General features: G+C 41.2%; 2 protein-coding genes across 2 annotated transcripts; one reads left to right on the top strand and one right to left on the bottom strand.

The window, feature by feature from the left end:
• On the top strand, nt 1-2,287 carry LOC126382879 (peroxiredoxin-6-like). The gene is made up of 5 exons (XM_050033009.1): nt 1-159; nt 749-905; nt 1,370-1,519; nt 1,645-1,791; nt 1,918-2,287. Exons 1-5 carry the CDS (start codon nt 68-70, stop codon nt 2,044-2,046), a joined length of 675 nt encoding a protein of 224 aa, XP_049888966.1. The 5' UTR covers nt 1-67; the 3' UTR covers nt 2,047-2,287.
• A 2,554-nt stretch (nt 2,288-4,841) lies between these two features.
• On the bottom strand, nt 4,842-20,098 carry fggy (FGGY carbohydrate kinase domain containing). The gene is made up of 16 exons (XM_050033008.1): nt 19,954-20,098; nt 19,419-19,612; nt 17,037-17,148; nt 16,291-16,442; nt 15,229-15,317; nt 14,726-14,841; nt 14,433-14,561; nt 12,945-13,048; nt 11,203-11,310; nt 10,789-10,850; nt 10,286-10,448; nt 8,866-8,940; nt 8,644-8,764; nt 8,429-8,523; nt 7,253-7,314; nt 4,842-5,351 (listed from the first exon to the last, which is right to left on the bottom strand). Exons 2-16 carry the CDS (start codon nt 19,599-19,601, stop codon nt 5,270-5,272), a joined length of 1,653 nt encoding a protein of 550 aa, XP_049888965.1. The 5' UTR covers nt 19,602-19,612; nt 19,954-20,098; the 3' UTR covers nt 4,842-5,269.
• Nucleotides 20,099-20,377: the final 279 nt, after the last annotated feature.

Raw genomic sequence — 20,377 nt, 5'->3', positions numbered from 1 at the left:
TCATTGTGCGCATCTGTCACCAGAGCCGCTGCTGCACAGACGCAACACCCCCACGCTCACACTGAATATGCCGGGACTGCTGCTCGGAGATGTGTTTCCTGATTTCGAGGCGGAGGCCACAACTGGGAAAATTAAACTCCACGAATTTCTCGGTGATTCGTAAGTAGGCTTCTTGAATGTTGTTATTTGTGGTGATTTATGAAGGCTTATCGAGAACTGAGCTCACCTCAGAGAGGGAGAGAGAGATTGCCTCTAGTTCCTGTTACTGCTCTCTGACTTCTGCTTTAGACCTTCGACTGTGACACATACAGCATTGTGGCCACTGTGTGCATATGTCATTAAAACATATAACGTGGTGGATAAATTAATCTGTTTATGAGCAGATCATCTGGCTCTTGTTCCGATAATGACATGATCCAAATCAAAGGAAGCAGAGCATGCAGGTCAGAGGTCAAACCTAAACCTGTCCACGTTGCACAATCACGTTGATGACAACATGAAAAAACTCCCCTCTGTGACACAGTTGTCACATCCTGTCAGATTCTTGCATCTCTCAGCTCCATCCTATTGTGCAAACCAACAATAAGCAGCAACCGCAATATTAGAGATATTTATGTCTGATGAGAGCAAACAGAGTCAGACTGAAACCTGTTTGTAAAACCTCATGTTGCATCTCCTCATTTCAGAGGTGCTGACCCTGACAAACACCTGACAGTGAACTCACTGGTGTCTCTCTCTTCATGTCCAGGTGGGGAATCCTGTTCTCCCACCCCAGAGACTACACCCCGGTGTGCACCACAGAGCTGGGTCGGGCTGCCAGGCTGAGCAGTGAGTTCAGTGAACGCGGCGTTAAACTGATCGCCTTGTCCGTCGACTGCCTGGAGGATCACCACGGCTGGACCAAGGTGTGATAGTTACAGGGTGTTTAGGACGTACTAGGCATCACAGTGTAGGGGTCGGCAACCTTTACTATCAAAAGAGCCATTTTTGGTGGAGCCGCAAAACATATTTTAGCCTCATAATGCAGGTAACACAGCCTTTTAGGTCAAATTTTGCCTCTCAACATTTCTAATAGATCTAAATGAGCATTTACAGCACAAAGGAAGTGCATCAACTATTGCGCGACCAAAACAGGAAGAAGACAGTGGTTTTGTTTTCTCCAGTTACCAAAGACTATCAATGTAAGTTCTTTGCAGTAACTATAGTAGACTGGACTCTGAGGGAAACAGAAAGCGATCTGGTTCCCTTAGCAACAGCAGCACCAACAGTATTACTACTAGATGTTTCTAAGAGACAACAGAGCTCCATCAGTCTAAAACTGATTTGGCTTAAACATCTAACTAAGGGGTTGTGTCTCTGTACTAACCAGGACATTGTGGCGTACAACTGTGAGGAGGCTTCTTGCTGCTCGCTGCCCTTTCCCATCATAGCGGACGGTAAACGGGAGCTGGCAGTGGCCCTGGGCATGTTGGACCCAGATGAGAAGGACAAAGACGGCCTGCCGCTCACTGCCCGCTGTGTAAGAGCTTTCACAATCACAATATGATTTCCCTGTTTTATAGACAGCATAAAGGTTAATAATCATTCCATAGGCATGAGCGTTGGTGAGTTATTGTTAGGATCCATCCCTCTGTTTGTGTGTAGGTGTTCATCATTGGCCCTGACAAAAGGCTGAAGCTGTCGCTCCTCTACCCAGCCACCACTGGACGCAACTTTGATGAGATTCTGCGAGTGGTGGACTCGCTCCAGCTCACGGCGGGGAAACGAGTTGCCACACCTGCCGACTGGAGGGTAAGTCACACCTTTGAAAGTGACCTCAGTTTGTACCAATCGGTTCAGCAGCTGACTACAGAGATTACAGAAACAGGAAGTGACCTGCTGCCAAGCAGAATAACCCAGTTTCTTTTCTTCCTCCAGCCCGGAGACTGTGTGATGGTCCCTCCCGCCATGTCTGAGGAGGAGGCTGCGTCTTTGTTCCCAGCTGGTGTCTACACCAAAGACCTGCCCTCTGGCAAGAAGTACCTGCGCTACACACCCCACAAATGAGCGCAGGCACAGACAGCACTAATATTCAACACTCACTCATGTCACAGCAGCTCTCAATATTGGATCTGAAAGACTTTGAGTATGGCTGGTTTCTGTCCCTACCAGGTAGATAAACAAGTCAGCAGGCCAGTTGTGACAAAATGGAAGGAATAAAAACCAGTGCCTTAAGGGAATATGTGGGACTTTACTAAATGTTACAGTATGTATAACTCCAGAAATAAAAGCTGCAGTGCTTGGTCTACTTTTCTTAAGGGGGGTTGTTTTTTGGAAAGGCAGGCATTTACAAATGCACGCACATCCAGACGCTAAATATCAGGAGCTGGACAGAGGAAAGAGTTTAGGGGCCTCTATTGACAGATATAGAATGTAATAGTCATGACTATGTTTTCATTTGTTTATAATCACAGGAAACTAAAAATCATGTTTTTGTTACCTTAGAATGAGCCGTTTATATCTATGTACGGAGCGGGTCCTCTTCCACAGAGTCTGCCATGTTGTTTCTACAGTAACCCAGAAGGGACAAACCAAACACCTACTCTACATCGAGCCATTCGCGCTTTCACTTTGGCCACCGTAGTTCTCCTGCACGCTTGGCAAACAGGAGAAGTTTCAGTTCTGCAACCTCACCGCTAGATCCGCAAAATCCTACACACTGGACCTTAAACAACCACCAGGCGACGTTTCAAGCACCAAGCTCTTCTTCAGGGTTTAGATGAGAACATATATTTTTAATTATTAAAGAGTTCAGTGATATTATCAGGGTTAAAAAATACACAGATGATCAAAAGATCGTGTGTATCTTATTAGAGGGTCAGTCCACCCCAAAAATCAAAAATACATGTGTCCTCTTACCTGTAGTGCTATGAATCAGTCTATATTGTTTTGGTGTGAGTTGCAGAGTGTTGGAGATATCAGCCATAACATTGTCTGCCTTCTCTCCAGTATAATGGAACTAGATGGCACTCAGCTTGTGGTGCTCAAAGCGCCAAAAAAATACATTTGAAAAACTCAACATCAATGTCTCTTTCCAGAAATCATGACCTGGTTACTCAAGATAATCCACAGACCGTGTTGTGAGAAGTTTCATGTAGGAACTATTTTCTTTGTACCAAACTACACCCGCCAATTGTATCACTGCGCAGAAGAAAGCACTTATCGACTCATGGATGAGAGGCTCATGCTCGTGACAGCACAAGATGTAAAAATGTATGGCGTCCCCCTCAGCTGAGCTGTAACGTTAGCTAGCTCAGTGGTGCTAGGTGAGCTAGCGGAGGATACACACTTCCTTCTGTGTCGTGATACAGTTGGCAGGTGTAGTTTGGTAGAAAGAAAATAGTTCCTCCATGAAACTGCTCACAAGAAGATCTGTGGATTATCTTGAGTAACCAGGTCATGATTTCTGGAAAGAGACATTGATGTTGAGTTTTTCAAATGTATTGTTTGGCACTTTAAGCACCACAAGCTGAGTGACATCTAGTTCCATTATATTGGAGAGAAGGCAGACGTCTCCGATATCTCCCAACACTCAGCAACTCGCACCAAAACTATTTACACTGATAAATATAACTACAGATATGAGGAAAAATAGGAACTATTTTCTTTCTACCAAACTACACCTGAGTGTGCACCTGCTAGCTCACCTAGCACCACCGAGCTAGCTAACATTACAGCACTAGTCTCTCGTCCATGAGTAGATGCACGCTTCCTTCTGCGGGGTGATACCGTTAATGGGTTAAATTCAGTAGAAAGAAAACAGTCCCTACATGAAACTGCTTACAAAAAAGGTTTGGATTATCTTGAGTAACTGGGCACGTTGAGCACCACAAGCCAAGTGCTATCTAGTTCCAGTATGTTGGAGAGCAGGCAGACATCTCTACAGCCGATATCTCCAACACTCTGCAACTCACTCCAAAACAATTGAGCTTGATAAGTAGCACTACAGGTAGGAAGATAAAAGGTACAATATTATGACCTCCTCCGCCGCCGTCGCCATGTTAGCTGTTGTCAGAAATTTTGACTCTGCCCTCTTGTGCAATCTGGACGCAAGGTTTGTGGGCATTGACGGTTACAGTGGTTGAAATGAACGGATCTGTTTTTGTACACAAAGGGAGTATAAAGAACCTTATGAGGAATGTATGTGTTTGAATTCAGGGAGAAATGTACCTCTAAACACAGTGAGTTACAAAGTGTTCAGTACATGTCTAATTGTCTACTTTTACGTAACTGATTACTATCACTTGAATTGTTCTTGGCAGGATGGACTACATATTTCACTTAACGTCTTATGGATTTACTGTATCTATACTCTAATGGTTTATGTACATATGTCACCTGTGTGGGACAATAAAAGCCTTAAGGTAAATTTTAAGCCTAAAGAATGACTATCAGACACTGAAATCGCTCTGTTGTAACTTCTGGACACTACTGTTCAGAAGCACCTGCAAGAGTTTGTAAAGCTTCGGCCCCCTCTTTCCTCTCTATCATATGGTGGTTCTGTTTGAAGGCGGCTGTTAACTCAGCTGTGCAGGATTTGGCGTTCCCCCCTCACTGTGTCGACGGCATCAGTGAAGAGCTTATCAACTCTGATCCTGGGAAATGCTGGCGACAGGCTCCTCTCTGTGACCACCAGACGGGAGAGAGAGTAAGGACAGTGAAGGTGTTACAAACAGGAAGTGGAGGAATGAGAATACGGCGGAGACAGAACAAGGGACAGGGTGCTTAAAAATGAATGAGATGAAGCACACTAAATTATATATTAAAACACACTGGGTTGGAGTGACAGTGAAAGGCATGGGCACAGTTCTATCATTTTAATTATTTATTAAAATACATTTGATGGTGACAGTAGACTTGATGATATTTGACTTTGGATGGAGCTGAGGGGCCGCTGGCAAGTCAACGACTGTAAAATCTGTTGCATCCTCCTTGACAGTTTGGGTGAAACTGCAGCATCTAAAGGGCAGACAGCTGCATGAAGTCTCCATAGAGGTCTTATCTACTGTGGTCTGAACCCCTGCATGTGTAACTAAACCACAGATATTAAACCTCAGAAAGCTGCTGTCCTCCAGGTTATTAAGAAAATAAAAACTGGACCTTTAAAAAATATCAGGAGAAGCAGCAAGGTTAAGACTTCTGTTCACGTTTCCAGCGTGTCGGATTTGTCATCACTATTACGTCACTAGAGAGTCACTTCCAGCTCGGCTGCCTCCCAGCAGCAGTGTCATCATCTCTGGTTCATGATGGCCTGGTACTCCCTCTGGTGGTCGAACAGTCGCAGGAACACTTTGTACTTTCTCTCATAGAAGCTGAGGAAAGTATGAAATGCAGAAAATGATTACACAAATGTGACACACAGAACTGTACGTTTCAGTTTTCACTGTAATAAAACATGAAGACTTCATAACATAGTGACCCTGACTGTGCTGCAAGGTCAGTATTATACATTTTGGTTACTCCTAACTCAATCAATCTATATATCTATACGGGTTGTTTTGCACCATTACATATTTAAAAAGCAATACAATTTTCTTCACATAAGAAATAAAAATAAAAGCTTAAAATATATATTTTCAAATTGCGTACATGTACGCATGTCATTTTTGGTGAAACTGTCACTATATCCACACAGCACTAAATGAGACAAAAATCATGTTCCTCTACTGGACTTAACGCATGTGAAACAACCAATCAGAGCCGAGTAGTCTCTAACACAGCTGTCATCATGTCAGTCACTGCTTGTGAACTTCGGCCAAACTGTCAAACAAGGCAGCACTGATCAAATATGAATAAAGATTCTCATACTGCTTTGCCTATTTCTCCCCTCAGATGTACTAAGAAACATATTTTAGTGTACTGTTTAGCTGTAAAATGAGAAAGATTGTGACCTGGCTGCCATGTTGGAAACAGTGAAGCCAAAACAAAACACCACCCACCAGCTGGAGCACTTTCTTTCTTATTTTACAGCTAAACAGTACACCAAAATATGACTATGAAAACATCTGAGGTGAGAAATAAGCAAAGCACTAACAGAATCTTCATTGATATTTGACCAGCACTGTAGAGTTTGACAGTTTGACCATAGTTCACGAGCAGAGAGAAATAGACTGCTGCGTTAGAGACTCCTGGGCTCTGATTGGTTGTTTTGAGTAAGCGATGGTAAATTCTAGCACAATGGATCCCAACTGGTCCAGCCATGGGGTCCAGATTTCCTCTTAGTCATTAGCTCAAGGTCAACACAGCTTAATTATTCAGCGTCATACTTGCGTTTGGCCATGTTGTCGAGCTAGTTTGCTGTCTCTGTCAAGTAGCTGTCCGTTATTCACTCACTCTACAGCAGGAAACAGCACTTCAAAATGAAAGCTCTGTGCTGGAAATTCACTGTTCTTTAAAATTAAGTGTGTTTTTTACAAACTTGATACATTTGTGAGTAAACTGTGGTCCATTCAGAGTGGACCTGCGACCTACTTTTGGACCACGACCCACCAATTGGGATCCACTGTTCTGGTAAATTCCATTAGAGGCAGCAGGAATAGGAAAAGGGTGTTTCAATGAGTATCACCACTTGTCACCACATGTCGCAAAGATCTTACACCGGCAAGCACGTGCATTTGGTTTGGAAACGAGTGACAGAAAGAAGCAACTTTTACCATCAGTTCAGTGTGCGGTGGTTTATGTTGATGGTTTTATATATGTATTTGTATTTATCTATTTTTCATTTCTTTTCTCCCTGCTGATCCCGCCCCAGTACTGGCCAAAAACACAAAATATAACGTCACAAATAAAATTCTCTAAAAGACAAATCTCCTCCTGCTTCCGGTTGATTGGTTAATGTAAGTCGCACTGCTAAACTTTGCCTGGGAAAATGTAAATGTAGGTTTTTCTGGTCTGTGTTATGTAAACTGGTTCGTCTGATGTCAAAGGGAATGTGACTCAGGAACAGGCATAAGTATAACTATATTGAAATAACCTTCTTACTGATGGTCTTGTTTGCTTCTGTAGGTCATATAGGGGCATCAGTATTAAACTGAGACATGGAAATGGTTTCTGCGGAAAGGCAAGTTGTTGAAGAAGCCAAATTTTTTTCTTTATAATAATTGCAGATATGTTGCATTTTTATTGAATTGAGCATCATATGTACTGGATCCATTTATGTTACTATCCCACAGACCATTACAGCACCCATGACTTTCACCTAAATCCTTCTCACCTCTGGAGTTCACGATCAGGCCGAACAACTTTCCCCACTTTCGCCATTCTCTCCATCGCCTCCTAAAACACAGATGGCAAAGACAAACATCACTCAATAAATCATGCTACACACATTCAGTCTGAGGCCAACCGTGACCCAGTTATAGTAATAACACCAGCCAACTGCAGTGGTTTTGGTGTGGCCGAGTTTATGACTAATGCAGTGTAGGGCCTCTCTGCTGTCTGAACCGACCAAATCCAGCCAGTTGACTGTGTGCAGCTCAGAGGATCAGACACAACAACTGCCTGCAGTAGTTATGGCTGAAAATGGGCTGACAGGTGCAGCCTAGTCCAAACAATAACGTCTTATTTTTAGTATAACTGGCTTAAAGGCTTGCCGTTCTCTTGTGCTCCGAGCTCTGGGACTGAGACACAGAGGGATGATAGATTTACCAAGCAAAAAATATTTAATAATCACTTTATATCTTCAACACATTGAGCACAAATTTTGTCTGTAGCTGAAGCAAGCAGAGCTGTGCACTTTGTGTTTTGCTTCCACCCAGCAGATGGAAGCATCGAGTCAGTGATGATGAGATCTTTGCTGCATGCATATGGCTTGAGGTCAATGTTATTAGACTACAAAATAAAAAAAATTGGATGCAAACTGCTAAATATATTGAAAAATAAACACTTTTTAAAGGAGCACATCACCCATTAAGTTCAGTTTACGCTTCATGGGAGCACTACTCAGACTGTGGAAACATTTGTTTAATGTCTTCTGTGGCTCAGGAGAAAAAATGTTATTTCAGGTTTGGCTTGAGATTTAAATATTTTAACAGTAAGCCTGCACTACAAACTGGAGGTGTGCGGTTTGCAAAAAGTGGGTATTTAGACGGCAGGGGCAGTCTGATAAAATATTAACCAGTTAGGAAATGTAGAATCCAGTGTTTTTGTATATATACAAACATCTTAATGCTTTTTGGAACCAAGCTATTTAATGCGACACACACAAAGCTGCTCACTCAGAGGTACAAAACAACACACATGCCAATATACAGCATGAAGATACTGGTTAATGTATAGAAACAGAATGAAAAAATCCCCAAAATTAAATGTCAAATGCCTTTTCTGCCTCAGCCTCTGTCAATTTTATGACCTTAGTTTATATACAGTATGAGTCTGTGTGTGACTTCACCTGTATGGTGCTGTAGTCCTGTGATGCACATGCACCCAGGACTGCTGCTCCTATTAACACAGCCTCCGTCTGGTCAGGCAGCACCACAGGCAAACCTGAGGAGGACAACATTGAAAACTGAACGTAAAGTTTTTGGGTTACCATTAATTTATATTTTGGGGCAAAATGTCTACTTAGCTAAACTGTCATTCACAGTATTAGAGCTGTCATCATACCTGTAGCGTTGGCATGGATCTGGACAAACAGGGCATTTTTGCTCAACCCGCCACACAGGAAGAGGGTTCTGATGTCATGTCCTGCTTCTTTCATGGCCTCCAGAATATGAAGCGTACCAAGCTGAAACCGCATACGAAAATAAAAGGGAGGTGAGGTTACAAGTATCTTCGCACTTTAATGTTGTGGGTTGCCGAGTAACAAATCAAACACAGCAGACTCACAGCGAGTGCTTGTATAGTGGCCAAATAAAGCAGGGCCAAGTCGTCCAAGGTTTGGGAGAGTGGCAGTCCGATCACCTGCAAAACAGTAACGAGTCATTCATGCAAAAATGGCTCAGTGCTGAATAAGAAGAGTCACCAGAGGGGTGCATTCATGAATGAGAGGTTTGGTGAAAGCACAGCTGTAATTGAGGGTCTGGTATCCAGTGATTCAGTCAAAACAATATTCAACAGTTCTCTGCACCCTGGATCTACAGATACAGCTCAGAAATAATAATCAGCTTACTGAACACAGAAATCATGGCAGTGGCTCTGCTGTGACGCACTTTGTGGTGCTTTGTGAAGTTAGCAGCATCATCAACATTTTGGGAAATACAGTTATTTATTTCTGAAGCTGGAGCCAGTGGGTGATTAGCTTAGCTTAGCTTAGCTTATCTTATCTTAGCAAGTGGAGGATGGAGTAAACAGAAGTGTGCATCTACTAATGTACAAAAGCCTCATGCTTGCAACAACATGAGATGTGAACACTGATGGCATCCTCCTCAGCTGAGTTGTAATGTTAGCTAGCTCAGTGGTGCTAGGTGAGCTAGCAGTAGATGCACACTTCCTTTCGCATACATTCCTCATAAGGTTCTTTATACTCCCTTTGTGTACAAAAACAGATCCGTTCATTTCAACCACTGTAACCGTCAATGCCCACAAACCTTGCGTCCAGATTGCACAAGAGGGCAGAGTCAAAATTTCTGACAACAGCTAACATGGCGACGGCGGCGGAGGAGGTCATAATATTGTACCTTTTATCTTCCTACCTGTAGTGCTACTTATCAAGCTCAATTGTTTTGGCGTGAGTTGCAGAGTGTTGGAGATATCAGCCGTAGAGATGTCTGCCTTCTCTCCAGTATAATGGGACTAGATATCACTCGGCTTGTGGTGCTCAAAGTGCCAAAAATACATTTGAAAAAACTCTACACACATGGTCAAAAGATCATGTGTTTGTTGTTTACACATGCACCTTTTGGATCCATGCCACAGGAAGTGGTTTATGGTGCTAGTTGCACACAGGATGACCTAATGAGAGCAAACAATGCTACTACCATGTCTGTGTACTCATTTTACCTGACACATGTACTTTATGAAAGGGACAGTTCACCCAAAAATCAAAAATACATACGTTTCCTCTCACCTGTAGTGCTATGTGTCAGTCTAGATTGTTTTGGTGTGTTGGAAATATAGATTTATATACCAAAATTATTAGACATAACTAAATTGGACCACTTAAGCATATTTAAAAAGTTATAAGATGGTCTGCAATGACCTTTCCACCTCTGTAGGGTAGTTCAGTAAGTAAACTTATAAACCCATGATTTGATCAATAATATGTTGTGTCATGTGTCACGTGAAGCCTTGACACATGTTCCCTCACCATGCCCTTCAAAGAGGGGTCAGCTAGGGGCGACCTGTTCCCATGGAAGTCCGGCCAAACATGAAGACTGGAGCCAAGCAGGTCAACAGCAGAGCGGGAGTTAGCCATTGAACTCAAGTGGCTGTTCAGGTAGCTGTAGATGTTCTCGCCCGTAACAGGACATCTGGGACAAATAACAAATGAAGAACCCAGTCTAATTAAATAACATTAAAGTTGCATTAATGCTGCAGGATTTTTTCACAGAAAGGAAAAGCAAAGGTGTCACTAATAACATTAACAGTGGCTAGTTAAGCGTTCCAGTCGGCCATGTCTGTGGGCAAACATGGACAATTAAATAATAAATTCCTTCACTTGCAGCTTCCACAGAATCATCGAGTTGCATAGAAAACTCAATCTTACTAAGCTTCTTAATTTTCCAAAGCTTACTAAACAGCTGACCAGGGATGACAGCTGTGCCTGAACATTTTTTGGGAGGTGCAGCAGCACTAGAAGCATCAGCTGACCTCTGCCGTGCCTCTTCCTGGAGCTGGGTGTAGGCGGCGTGGCCTTTCACCATGTGGTCGATCTGAGGGAGTAGAGAGCAACACAGTTTAACACATCTGATGACAAAAAGGCTTGTGAAGATGCAACTGCTGATTATTATTGTTTATCAGTTATTTTTGATGACTGGTTAAACATTAAGTCCACAAAATATTTACAAATTCCCACGTGAAGTTACTGGAGCTTTAAGTGATGTTGTGAGATAACCACACTGCTTTCAAACGTTGTTTATGTGGCTGGATGAGTTGTTCACATCTGGGTGTCATTTGGGTCCATTTACACATGGACTGTTTACATTTTGTCTCCACAGTTTTCTGTTGCTGCTCAGCAAAAAGCAGCTCAGTAAAATCCTGCATAAAGCTCGACAGTGAACTGACCAGCCGTCCTGTCGCACTCTGTCCTCCCTCGTTGAGCCACAGGCCGGGCACCATGGCGGACAGGCAGGGCCCCCACACTCCGGGCACAAACAGAGGCTGCTCGCTGATCTGATGCACATGAATGAGAAATCAAATATTTTAGTTAGGAAGGAAGGTTAGCCTTGAACTGGATAACAAAAATTCATGTCATCTTAAAATTATGTCAGCCATGATCCTATCTGTTCTTGAGCAAACCTCTTTAATGTTGTAACAGAAATGAGGAGGAAGCAAACCTGGATGATGATACTGATAATACTGATAATACTGACATTAAGCTAACTCCTCTTAATATATTTATATGTTAGCTAGCTAGTTAGCTAACGCTTTGCCTGCATGAAATTGAGCCTGGCGTTAGTTGAGGCAGGACATGATATCAAGCTCAGCTCTCATCCCAGCTACATCAGCTGATCTCAAACAGCCAATCAACTGATGGAGCAGCTGATTGATGGAAGGGAGTCAGCTGATAGATCACATGATTCCTTTCTATGCAACCAGTTGGCAAATCTCGTTCAGGGCACCCTATTTAAAATGCTCTGGCCTGCCTACTGTTGCTGCTTCCTCTGCAAGCCGCTTTGCAACCCGCCTCCACCCCAGCTCCTCCTTTTAATGCTGTGTCTGACTTATCAATGTCATTTCCGTTTGTCATTGATGCTGCTCTGTTCTGTTCCTGGGGGGTCTTTGCTGCTGCTCTCCCTGCCTCAGGCTTTCTATGTAGGCACATGGAAGGGCAGGGAGGTGTGCTCTCTCTGCCTCAGGCTTTCCACGTAAGTGCGTGGAAGGGCAGAGAGGTGTGCTCTCTCTGCCTCAGGCTTTCCTTATATACGTATGGAAGGGCAGAGAGGTGTGCTCTCTCTGCCTTAGGCTTTCCTCATATATGCATGAAAGGGCAGAGAGGTGTGCTCTCTCTGCCTTAGGCTTTCTTCATATACACATGGAAGGGCAGAGAGGTGTGCTCTCTCTGCCTTAGGCTTTTTTCATATACGCATGGAAGGGCAGAGAGGTGTGCTCTCTCTGCCTTAGGCTTCCCTTATATACATATGGAAGGGTAGAGAGGTGTGCTCTCTCTGCCTTAGGCTTCCCTTATATACGTATGGAAGGGCAGAGAGGTGTGCTCTCTCTGCCTTAGGCTTTCTGCGTAGGCCTGAGAAAGGGGAGAGAGGCCCCAGAAAGCAGCCATACCGCCAAATATAATACCGTTAAAAAGTTTTCTCTGACTGAACTAACTTAAGATGTGACTATATACAACATATTGTGTCAGTAAAGTTGAGGTTCTGCCAGGTTCCAAGCTTGCGTAAGAGTTACTGGAGCACAGAACAAAATGGGATGGGACTAAGGAAGGGTCAAGTGTGTGTTACTGATCTTCAAAATTAACTACAGAGGGAAGTCTGGTGGCTTTAAAGAGATCGCGTTAAAGCAGCTTCAGTCCCCCGCCGGACAGTGTTGTCTGACAGCAAGGTAAAGTGGTGAAAATATTCTACATATAGCGTATACTTAAATGGATATTGATTTTTTTTGCGTGGTCATTTCAGTTATTATTATATCAGCACTTACTGCTTTTTGCTAACGGCTGAGGTGGCGTTTCCGTTTGTCACAAAAAATGCAGATGGAGTCGACCTGTAAATCCTCATACAATAAAAATTCCCTACAAATATGATGCATGTTTAAGTCACACAGCAGGTGAAATGTCGCTGTAAACCGCTCACCGCCATGTGACAGGTTGACGTCCCACAGATCATGGCCATGCGTGAGGTGATGGGCTGGTCCTCACAGGGCAAGTTAAAGCCTTTTACGTCTGCACCTATCACACCTGAAAAGCACAAATTACACATTTTAATCAGATTTTATTAACATCAGAATTTATATTGGAAAAAGCACATGAATATTTTTAGGTGTCGTCTGATACAATGTTCACAAAACTCCTGTTTGAGCCCCGTCAGTGACAAATCACATCATGACTTGCAGATGAAAAGCTTAAAATCCTTTTGAAGTGCTTCTCTGACCTTCACACAGAATTCAGCAGTGACACTAACTGCTGGAATAATGTTTGTCAAGCTGGTTTGAGTTTAAGGTGGAAGGTTCATCCGTGCGCACAGGTCAGGGGGCGTGCCGCACTGTGACACGCACGACAACTAAAAGTGCAGCGTGTTTTAGCCTCTGACTGATACGACAATGTGTGATAGGCAGAAGTCACAGCCGGAGGTCAGAGGTCAGAGTTCATGAGCAGTTTATCTCCCAGAACAAAACCAGATGTTTTTTATTTCTGAACCAGGGGAACGGTCTGCTGCTGCTCTGAAGCTAGTAAGGTGCTCACACATACAGTATACAGCAGCAGCATTTAGTCACTTTTCAAACATGTTTGTTTGTTACATCTTGTTTATTTTTTGCCAAAAATATTAAAGCTGGTAGAGTTTGTTGGGCTGGCAGTCTGTCAGATACCTAACATCACTCGTTTATGTTTTATGCCAAGAAATGGCTTGTTGACACCCAAGGACGTGAACACTGATACATGTAATATTTAACTTTAACATGTGATAGTGGATTTTGTCTATAACTGTATTATATGTGATGTGTTTTTTGCTATAATGCAAAACGTTTTGACCCATTTACATGCTGTATTTTATTGTTTTTAATTTTTCTAGGATGCCTTTTTACAGCTGGTGAAGGGACTGCAGATGAAAACTAGACTTTCAATGAACTTTTTGCTTTTGGAACACTTGAAAGGCTTCCCTCAGGTGAAAACTTTCAACTCTGTGCACAAGATACTGAAAACTATTGGCTGTAATTAGATGAACAGGATTCTCCAGATTTGGATAAGCTTTTGCCTAATCAGCCTCTGACCTTCTCCATCACCACAGTTATGCTACACTTCATGCTTGTGCACAGAAAAATATCATAATTTACCTAATTGTGAAGTTTTGAGTTTATTTTTTGCTCTGTGATGTATGAACAATCCACACCCGCCCTGAACCAGAATGTCAACTTTTGACATAAGCATGTAATCTTCTGCCTTCCTCCTTTCTTTGGTGTCTTTTGAAGTCTCAAGGTGTGGCAGGATATCTCAATTTTTACAGTTTAGGAGTTCATATTATAAAAACGATTAACTTTAAAGCTACATGGAACGTGCAGAATTACCTAATACACCTTAGAAAATTAGATATATTTGGAAAAAATAATGGTTTAGGGTGTCATACCAAGACCTCCTGCATGAGCATCAACGAGGGAAGCACCAACTGCAGTTCCTGGCTCCAAACCCAGATCTGCTGCTGCCTCCTGAGTAAGGCCGTCTCCCTGTGGGCTCCCTGGAGAACACGTCGCACTGCCTGGATGACAGAAAACAACACAGCTTACATGTAAATAATTAAAGAACTCTTGAGTCAAATTTGTGCTTGAAAAGATCAGACAATGAACCATGAAATTCCTTATCAGTATTTTCTGATCTTCTTATAAGTGTTACAGTGAAATTTTGTTCGTTAATGTCTTTTACCTATTTTTGAAAACTTGTTTTCCAGAAGATCTTCCAGTCCAATGCTAGTCCAGAAACCAGCATCCCATCCCTCTGGGGGGCAATACGTCCATTTACACACCAGAGTGCATAAAGACCTGTGAAACATTGCAGAATAGTCGTGTAACATGTCTTATAATATACTCATTTAAGTACAACATGGGATCACAGGTGAAGGCCACAGGATCAAAAGACAGTTCATCCAAAATAAAAGACACATCTATTGGAATTCCCCTGCTTTAGAGGACAACCCAGTTCTTTTTCTTAAACAGATATTTGATACAAGGATAAAGTTTCAACAGGGCAGCACAGCAGCCCATCAGCTCACACCTTATTATAATACTGTAGCCACTTACAACAAGTTGTAGGTCACTGAAAAAGGTGAACCATTTTAATGCTAATCTGATATTACACATGTAAATAGTTAACAGATGAAGGTTTAAATTATCATAAAGTCAACGTGACAATCATCGAACAAAGCTCACCGTGTCAAAGAGCCCGTTGCCTTCCAAGACAGGAAGTCTGGAAGGTCGAAAAAGTGTGCAGCTTTGTTCCAGCAGCTTTCTTTTAGATTCTGATTAAAAGGCAAGAGACATGTGTGGTAATGAATCCCTGATTAGTGAGTAATTACAACAGACCTTAAATGAGTAGTTCAAAGTTTTTTTTTAAGTGTGGTTGTATGAGGTACTTACCCATAGTCAGTGTACTACCTACAGTCGATGGCAGTCAGTATGCCGCAAGTCTGGAGAAGCAGACTGGAGTACAAAAGCTAAGCTAAGCAATGTATTGCTGTGGACAGGGGCAGCAGCAAAGCGTATTGTAGCCACTTTAAAAATATCAGATTATGTGTACACTACATTAAGAATATTTTCTCTATTTTGCTCTATCAATTCTATTGTCAAAGCCACCAGACTCCTTTGACAAAACCAGTAATTTTACCTGGCAGAACACAGGAGCTGCTGGTCTACCACTGCCTCGATCGGTTAGTTTGTGTTATTTTGTGACTTTGGGGAATCCGAACTAACCCTTTGAAATACCAAACTCACACAATAACACAAACTAACTTATCGAGGCGGCGGTAGACCAGCAACTCCTGTGTTCTGCCAGGTAAAATTACTGGTTTTGTCAAGGGAGTCTGGTGGCTTTGAAGACAGCATAAATAATGGCATCAGACAGCAAGGTAAAATGGTGACAAAATACAGCATACAAAAACTGATATTATTTTTTTAGGTGGCTAAAATACATTTTGCTGCTTCTCCAATCCACAGCAGTACATCCCTTCTCCATACTGGGGGTGTCCTGACCGCCATCTACTGTAGGTACATACACTGACTATGGATAAGCACCTCATGCAACCCAACTTTAAAAAAATGTGAACTATCCCTTTAACAACAAACCACTTTCAGGAGGTTTCCATCTATCAGATACCTTCCAAGAAAAAGGCAGAGAAACTGAAACACCACACACATGCTGACCAGCCAATACACACAGCGACAATAAAACATCTAGAGGTCAGTGGTCCTATGCTGACCTTGCTCACCTCTCACCTCTTTGAGCCAGAGCAGCTTAGGGGGTTGCATCTCTGGTGACATGACCCCTCCCACCCTGCTCAGGACCCTGTGGCCGGTGTTGGTTATACGAGCGGCCTGCTCCTCAGCGCGATGGTCCATCCACATCACTATGTTCCTGTGTCTGTCACCTGGGAAAACCAGAAGAGGAAGGGGGTATAGAAGGTTTTAGTAAAAGCAAAATGTAATATACCAAATAATTAATATTGTGTTGACTGAATATCCCACATGTGTTTCTAAGATTAAATTACTCTATTAGGAGATGATAAACAAAGGTCTGACTGCGATATATGTGTAGTGTCTAGGCAACAGTCATTTAACCTGAGTATCTGGGTCCTGACCTCAGTCCATCTTGAAAATGAAAAAGCAAAACAAACAAAAGAATCCCTCCTGACTCCAGGAGTTTTGTTTTCTAGGTGACCCTGATCTCTGACCTCGCTGTGGACGAGGAGGTTTTACCGTCAGGGATCAATAAAGTATCCCATTACATTAGACTGCATCAACTTGTCTCTGCAAATCTCAACAAGTGAAAGGTTTCGTATCAAAATGCACTTTTTATGACCTGAAAATCTTCAATCCACATCTCAAAAACATATTTATTCCCCCCTTGATAACCCATAATTTGTACAAGGTGTACTTATAAGGTGCTTTGCAAAGTTTTCCTGAAGCAAACAATATTAGAGATGTATGAAGTTCAAAGTTCAGGACAGAAATGCTTTACTTACCATCCTGACAGACTGACACAGGCTGGAAGCTCTGGTCCAAAACCACTAGTGAGCAGGTGGCATCAAAGCCAATCCCTCGAACCTGACTCCTCTCTACACTTTGGGTAACTCTCTGGAATAGATATAAATATGGTCTGAGACATTAGGTCAATGCTTTTACACAAAAGTAATATCTATAGAGAAATTGTAAGAGGGTATGTAGAGCATAAATACATTAGAGGCACTGCACAGTTCAACACATGGTGTGTGTTACAATGACAAATTAACAGTAACTGGAATTACTTTATTTGTTTAAATAACCCTGACACAGGTGTATCTTGTCCTTTAAATCAGTTATTCCCAACCAGGTGAAATTAGGACACTACCTTTGCAGTTGCCAGGGACTATGCAGAAAAATTGTGAGGCAACTCAAATAAATTGAAAATATAAAGAATGATTGAATGAATGAGAAAAAATAAAAATAAATCCACATTATTCCTACATTGACCATAATAGAAATAAATCCTGGACTTTGTCCTGTCATCCCTGACAGTTTCTTGTACAATTACATATCACTTCTGTATTTTAATTTCTCAAATAAAGTAAACTAAACTTAAAAAAACAACAAAAAAACAAAACATCATAATTACAAATTGGTGTGATACTGAAATGTATTGTCACAAAAACCAGAAAGCAACCAAATATGCTGACTGTTCAGTACATTAACGTGAGCTAAAGTAATGGATAGACTACCTAATTGAAATATTAGCTGAAAGCAATGGCTAAACAGTTGAAATATTCATGTTAGCTAAAAGTACTGGATAAACAGTTAAAACAGAAGTGTTAACACTATTTAAAAGTAATAAGTGAGTTGAAATACTAGTGTTAACTAAAAGTAATGAAAAACAGTAAAAATAGTAATGTTTATGTTAGCTAAAAATAATAAATAATTTGAAATATTCATGTTAGCTAAACGTATTTGATAAACAGTTATACAGTATTGTTAACATTAGCTAAAAGTAATAAACAGTTGAAATATTAGCGTTAGCTAAAAGTAACAGATAAACAGTTTAAATAGTTAGCTAAAAGTACTGGATGAACAGTTAAAATAGTAATGTTAACGTTTGCAAAAAAAGTAATGGATAAACAGTTGAAATAGTAATGTTAATGTTTGCTAAAAGTAATGGATAAACAATTGAGACAGTTAGCTAAAAGTAAAGGATAAATAGTTAAAATAGTAATATTAAAGTTAGCTAAAAGTAAAAAATAAACACTCAAAATAGCTAACGTAGCTTGAAGTAACACACATTTAGACAGGTAGTGTAAAGTTATGGATAACTGTAAAATGTTCGTTAGCTTTAAGTAATGAATAAACAGTTAAAATATTAACATTAGCTAAAAGTAATCGATAAACTGTATACTATCAGTTAGCTATAAGAAATGGATAAACAGTTGAAAAGCTTAAAGCAATGGATAACCTAATTATTAGTTGAAAGTAACGAATAAACAGTTAAATATTAGCTAAAAACAATGGATAAACAGTTGAAATATTAATGTTAGCTAAAAGTACTGGACAAACAGTTAAAATAGTTTAACAAGTAGCCTAACATAATGAATAAACTCTGTAATGTTAGTTAGCTTTAAGTAATGGGTAAACAGTTGAAATATTAACGTTAGCTAAAAGTAATTAATAAACTGCATATCCATAGTTAGCACTAAGTAATGGGTAATCAGTTGAAATATTAGCTAAAAACAATAGTTACACTAAATATTGGTTGAAAGTAATGAATAAACAGTTAAATATTAGCTAGAAACGATGGATAAACAGTTTAAATAGTTAAACAAGTAGCGTAAATTACTGGATAAACCGTTTAATGTTAGCTAGCTTTAAGTAGCCTAATGGATAAACAGTTGAAATGTTAATGTTAGCTGAGAGTAATGAATACACCTTATAAAGTTAGTTAACCAATAGTAGTGGATAAACAGTGGAGACAGCTAAAATTAATGGACAAACAGTTGAAATAATTAACCCAGCTTAGCGTAAAGTAATGTTAATGAATAAACTGATTTAGATAGTTAGCTTAAAGTGATGGATAAACATGTTGAAACAAATATCTATAAGTAAGGGATTAATGGTTGCAGGGTCCAGCTTCTTTCACTCTCAAGTGGCTGTAGTGGGAATACAAACTTGACTAAACCAGCTTATCAATTGCGTGTATTGTAAAAATAATGTTATAACATCAATTTTTAAACTTTGCACCTACTTTAAAATAATTTAAAATGAACACAATTGGAACAAGACAGGTGGGGTCTAGATTGGGCAATGTTAGTTGAGTTTATCTGATTGGATAGAGTGGGGTAATCAAAGCTTGGGAACCAACCAGTGCCCTGAGGTCTGCCTACCTTTACAACTGTGCAGCATTTCTCCCAGATCTCAGTGGAGGACTGGACATAGTGGTCATTCTGGGGCTCCCAGATGCTGATGGGCTCCTCTGCAGTGCTCTTCACCAGACCAGCCCTGGTCACCAGTGCAGCCCTCACACTGGCAGTGCCCACGTCCACACCAATGTAATAAACCTCTGCCATGATGAGGCGAGCTGAATGTAGAGGAGGGGGAGCAGAGGACAGAGGGGTTGATTATTAACCAGGTTACACTGTCAAAGTCAACAATTAACACACTGTTTCGAAATAAATGGAAGTTAAAACAGTATCGGCGCAGGTATATTGAATATTTACTTTTACACAAGAATTTCTTTTCTATGTTTTGGTGCATCAGACACTGACACAGTCTAATGAATGGGATCAGGCTCCCGTAACAGTACAGGAAAACAGATTTCCCACCAATGATTTGCACAGAGTCACATTTTGACCACACATCACAGATGCTATCAAACACAGAAGACATTAGTACACCAGCTGGAACCATATTAGAACCTACCGGCTGATTTAAATCTTATTTCAGCGCTGAAAACATCACTTTGGAGTTTCTGAAGAGCGTACTTTGTGTTGGAGACGGTGGCTGTGACGGAACGCGAGAGTGGACAAAAAGGGCAAAGTCGAGTTTTGCCTGCTGAGCCGTGTACAGACCGAACAAGTCAGGTAAGTATCTTGAATGGGGTTACTACAGGGGCCGTATTCACAAATATTCTCTGAATACTTTCAGGAAGCTCCCAACTTAGCTTAAAAATGTCCAACAAGTAGTTCTAGCTTGGGGGTAACTTGGGAAAATTCTCAAAGTAACTGGACTAACTAAGAAAGGACAAAAACTTTAATCTGCATGAGGTGTTGCTGACCCCTTTGCAAGGTTTGATGCATTCTTCTAAAAGGTGTGACTCGTTGTCACAGATGTGCCCTGTAGTGAG

The sequence above is a fragment of the Epinephelus moara genome, chromosome 21 (assembly GCF_006386435.1).
Source record: "Epinephelus moara isolate mb chromosome 21, YSFRI_EMoa_1.0, whole genome shotgun sequence".
NCBI lineage: Eukaryota > Metazoa > Chordata > Actinopteri > Perciformes > Serranidae > Epinephelus > Epinephelus moara.
Note: the sequence above shows the minus strand (reverse complement) of the source record. Positions and strands in the feature narration are given on the sequence as shown.

Coding starts and splice junctions, on each gene's coding strand:
- fggy (XM_050033008.1), bottom strand. CDS start 19,601: ATGGCAGAGGTTTATTACATTGGTGTGGACGTGGGCACTGCCAGTGTG. Junction 13,049..14,432: donor TGCTCATGCAGGAGGTCTTG/GTATGACACCCT, acceptor TGTGCTTTTCAG/GTGTGATAGGTGCAGACGTA. Junction 8,524..8,643: donor GATCCATGCCAACGCTACAG/GTATGATGACAG, acceptor TGTCCTCCTCAG/GTTTGCCTGTGGTGCTGCCT.
- LOC126382879 (XM_050033009.1), top strand. CDS start 68: ATGCCGGGACTGCTGCTCGGAGATGTGTTTCCTGATTTCGAGGCGGAG. Junction 906..1,369: donor ATCACCACGGCTGGACCAAG/GTGTGATAGTTA, acceptor TGTACTAACCAG/GACATTGTGGCGTACAACTG. Junction 1,520..1,644: donor TGCCGCTCACTGCCCGCTGT/GTAAGAGCTTTC, acceptor GTTTGTGTGTAG/GTGTTCATCATTGGCCCTGA.